General features: G+C 55.2%; 1 protein-coding gene across 1 annotated transcript in view; it reads left to right on the top strand.

The window, feature by feature from the left end:
* LOC133113993 (protein phosphatase 1 regulatory subunit 27-like) overlaps positions 1-4,241 on the top strand; it is a 4,867-nt gene extending 626 nt beyond the window's left edge. Inside the window, exons 1-3 of the mRNA XM_061223188.1 lie at positions 1-232; positions 1,647-1,797; positions 3,286-4,241. The exon at positions 1-232 is cut by the window's left edge and continues 626 nt beyond it. Coding sequence (XP_061079172.1) covers positions 1-232; positions 1,647-1,797; positions 3,286-3,400 — 498 coding nt within the window. The 3' untranslated portion in view covers positions 3,401-4,241. The remainder of the gene's footprint in view (positions 233-1,646; positions 1,798-3,285) is intronic.
* The last annotated feature ends 350 nt before the right edge of the window (positions 4,242-4,591 follow it).

Raw genomic sequence — 4,591 nt, 5'->3', positions numbered from 1 at the left:
TCCTTCACCGCGTCCGGCCCCACGCCCACGCCCTCGCCCTCGCCCCCGCCCGCGCCCTCGGCGCGCGAGGAGCGGGGCTACGCCGGGTCGCGCCGGGCCCAGAAGGCGGCTCGCACCGTGCACTTCCCCAACGACGTGGTCTTCCAGGACAACATCCGCCAGGGCGACATGACGCAGGTCGGGCGCTTCCTCAGGACCCAGAAGGTCCGGGTCAACAAGCCCTTCCCCTCCGGTGAGTGAGTCCGCCAAACGCCAATCCACAGCTCACAGCTCACAGCTCGCCTCGAAGGGAAGGAACGGTTGTGTCATGGTCAGAGAGCTGGGCTGGAGCGGTTGTTTAATGGTTAGAGAGCTGGGCTAGAAAGGTTGTTTAATGGTTAGAGAGCTGGGCTAGAAAGGTTGTGTAATGGTTAGAGAGCTGGGCTGGAGCGGTTGTTTAATGGTTAGAGAGCTGGGCTAGAAAGGTTGTTTAATGGTTAGAGAGCTGGGCTAGAAAGGTTGTTTAATGGTTAGAGAGCTGGGCTAGAAAGGTTGTGTAATGGTTAGAGAGCTAGGCTGGAATGGTTGTTTAAAGGTTAGAGAGCTGGGCTTGTAAACCACAGCTCGCAGCTGCTTCATAGTGGTTGTACCTTGAGAAAGGTCGGCCTACTTTACCTGAACTGCCTCAGTTTACATCCAGCTGTGTAAATGGATACTACCTAAAACGTGTCGGTCATTTTAGATAAGGGTGTCTGATAGATGCCTAAAATGGCAGTCCGTCCTTCCCCTTCCCTCAGTCCCTCCACCACACCAGTGTCGCCTTTCAGGGCCCTTCTACAGTCCGTGTGTAATATGATTCATACATGTACTTTCCTGTGACCAGTGTACACTGAGAACTTCACCATTTGCCGTTTATTTCGTCCGACATGCAGATGTAATGCTTCCACGTGATTCTGAAGCCAAAAAGGGTCACTTACCCTGCTGAAAAAAAAACAACAACAGCTCAAGCTTGGTTCTGAAACAGCTGGTAGCTGGTTGACCAGATAGACCAACCCCATACTCAACATGGTTTGACCAGCTCAAGCTACGTGTTTGTTTTCAAACAGCCGGTAGCTGGTAACAGGTGCATTTTACACCAGGCTAGGCTTCAGGGACACGCAAGGGAAGTGGGCCTCACCATCATTCACCCTGCTGTGAAACTGTGGCAATTTCTGAGTAGCGATCCTCGTAATATGAAGCCATGGCACTCTGCCATAGCCTGGTCAGCCTGATCAGATGTCTCAGATGTGCTATGTCCTGCCTTGTGTTAATGTCTCTGTGCTATATCCTGGCTTGTGTTAATGTCTCTGTGCTATATCCTGCCTTGTGTTGATGTGTCTGTGCTATATCCTGCCTTGTGTTGATGTGTCTGTGCTATATCCTGGCTTGTGTTGATGTGTCTGTGCTGTATCATTGTTTGTGTTGATGTCTGTGCTGTATCCTGGCTTGTGTTGATGTGTCTGTGCTGTATCATTGTTTGTGTTGATGTCTCTGTGCAGCACCCTGGTTTGTGTTGATGTCTCTGTGCAGCACCCTGGCTTGTGTTGATGTCTCTGTGCAGCACCCTGGCTTGTGTTGATGTCTCCCTGCCGTATGCTCACCTGTGCTGTCTCCGGCGGCCCCTGTAGGCATGTCGGCGATTCACGAGGCGGTGCTCTCGGGGAGCCTGGACTGCGTGAAGCTGCTGGTGACGTACGGGGCGGACGTTGACCTGCGTGACGACGACGGCTGGACGCCCCTGCACATGGCCTGCAGCGACGGCTACCCCGAAATCGCCGAGTGAGACACGCTACGACCTCACACGCTACGACCTCACACGCTACGACCTCACACGCTACGACCTCACGTGCTACGACCTCACGCGCTACGACCTCACGCGCTACGACCTCACACGCTACAACCTCACACGCTACAACCTCACGCGCTACGACCTCACACGCTACAACCTCACGCGCCACGACCTCACACGCTACGACCTCACGCGCCACAACCTCACACGCTACGACCTCACACGCTACGACCTCACGCGCTACGACCTCACACGCTACGACCTCACGCGCTACGACCTCACGCGCTACGACCTCACACGCTACGACCTCACACGCTACGACCTCACACGCTACGACCTCACGCGCTACGACCTCACGCGCTACGACCTCACGCGCTACGACCTCACACGCTATGACCTCACACGCTATGACCTCACACGCTACGACCTCACGCGCTACGACCTCACGCGCTACGACCTCACACGCTACGACCTCACGTGCTACGACCTCACACGCTACGACCTCACACGCTATGACCTCACGCGCTACGACCTCACGCGCTACGACCTCACGCGCTACGACCTCACACGCTACGACCTCACGCGCTACGACCTCACACGCTACAACCTCACACGCTACGACCTCACACGCTACGACCTCACACGCTACAACCTGCTACGACCTCACGTGCTACGACCTCACACGCTACGACCTCACACGCTACGACCTCACACGCTACAACCTCACGTGCTACGACCTCACACGCTACGACCTCGGCTGCACGGCAGTGAGGGTACAGAGTGTGGGATGGCAGTGAGGGTACAGAGTGTGGGATGGCAGTGAGGGTACAGTGTGTGGGATGGCAGTGAGGGTACAGAGTGTGGGATGGCAGTGAGGGTACAGAGTGTGGGATGGCAGTGAGGGAACAGAGTGTGGGATGGCAGTGACGGAACAGAGTGTGGGATGGCAGTGAGGGTACAGAGTGTGGGATGGCAGTGAAAGTGCAGTGTGTGGGATGGCAGTGAAAGTGCAGTGTGTGGGATGGCAGTGAGGGTACAGAGTGTCGGATGGCAGTGAGGGAACAGAGTGTGGGATGGCAGTGAGGGTACAGAGTGTGGCATGGCAGTGAGGGTACAGAGTGTGGGATGGCAGTGACGGAACAGAGTGTGGGATGGCAGTGAGGGTACAGAGTGTGGGATGGCAGTGAGGGTACAGAGTGTGGCATGGCAGTGAGGGTACAGAGTGTGGCATGGCAGTGAGGGAACAGAGTGTGGGATGGCAGTGAGGGTACAGAGTGTGGGATGGCAGTGAGGGTACAGAGTGTGGGATGGCAGTGAGGGAACAGAGTGTGGGATGGCAGTGAGGGTACAGAGTGTGGGATGGCAGTGAAAGTGCAGTGCGTGGCCAGCGCATCGCCGGCCCGGTTTGAGGCCGTCTCAGCGGGGACTCAGCCTGCAGAAGCGGGCGAGCGCTGACCGGCGCCGTTTCCCCCGCCCAGGTACCTGCTGACTCGGGGCGCCAGCACGGCGGCGAAGAACGAGTCCGGGGAGAAGCCCGTGGACCTCATCGACCCCGAGTGCGCGGAGCTGGTCAAGCTGTTCGCGGCGGTCTGACCCTGCCTGGACCCGCCTGGGGGAGTTTCACAGGGGACAGGGCGGAGCCGGCTGTCGCGCTGGGCTCCAGCGGGATGTTCAGAGCTGCCGGCCCCCGGCCGGGGCCGACCCTCTCCTGCCTCCCTTTATTTCTGCGCACGTCTGCTTTGTATTTCTCAAGATTTATTATCACTTTCAATACCGGAACGTTCGACGCGCTATAGCGCGGTGCTGTGTGGTTCGTGTGTGGCGCTTCGTACAGCTCTGTTTGAGAATGACACGTGACGCCTTGTACCCCGCATGCCTGCTACGATGGGAGTCTCTTCCGCCCCTTTCCAGGCTTGGTGACCCACTGTGTAGCCCCCCCCCCCCCCCCCGTTGCGTCCCGCGCCAGTGACACACTCCCAGAATCAGCCCGTCTGTCTTCCGCATAGACCTCCAGTCCGGCATGCGCTCTCCCTTCTCCGTAGAGGGCTTGTCTGGCTGCCTCGTGTAAAATCGGCCGAAAAGGACGGAGGCTAAAGCTAACGTGGATGAGCCGCAATGGCCGGAGCTCTGGGAGAAACAGCATGTTTCCTCTCTGCTGGGCGGAACCGAGAGTAACACCGATACTGCACTTCTCCTCAGAAATGACACTCGGGAGGACTCCAGTGCACTGCACTGTGTGTTGGTGTTGTTCATACCGTATGCACTGTCCTGTGTCGTCATGGTGACTCCAAGGAGGAGTGGCACCGTTGCCCAAGTGTGTCCTGGATGCTGAATTTACACAGAAGTCTGTAGAAGTCTTAACCTTATTTTTGTTGCTTTTTATTTTGTACAAACATTGTTTTTTTCATAAATAAAGTTGGGTTTGTTAACAATCCACAGTAAAAATGCCTGATTTGTATTTCTTCTCTGACCTAGACCTTTTATATTTGGCTTCACAGACACATTTCTCTTTCAAAAAAGTTCAAAAGTTTGCAGCCTGTTCTACGTTCTCAATGTCAGGAGGATATTTGAACGACCAGCACCGTCTTTGCCTTCTTCGTCAGTGTAGGCTACTGTTTGTGGTTTCATTTTTAGTACAATACAACTAAGCAGCCATCATTGAACCAGCCAAAAAAACTAAAAATGTCCTTCACTTTTGAGCAAGGTTTGTCAATTCCAGAGGATTGCAAAGCAAAGGCGATAGTGCCACCTCGTGGTAACTATATTATTTACATTTAAGACTGT

Source organism: Conger conger, chromosome 16 (assembly GCF_963514075.1).
Source record: "Conger conger chromosome 16, fConCon1.1, whole genome shotgun sequence".
Taxonomy (NCBI): Eukaryota; Metazoa; Chordata; class Actinopteri; order Anguilliformes; family Congridae; genus Conger; species Conger conger.
This window is presented reverse-complemented; position numbering and strand designations above follow the sequence as displayed.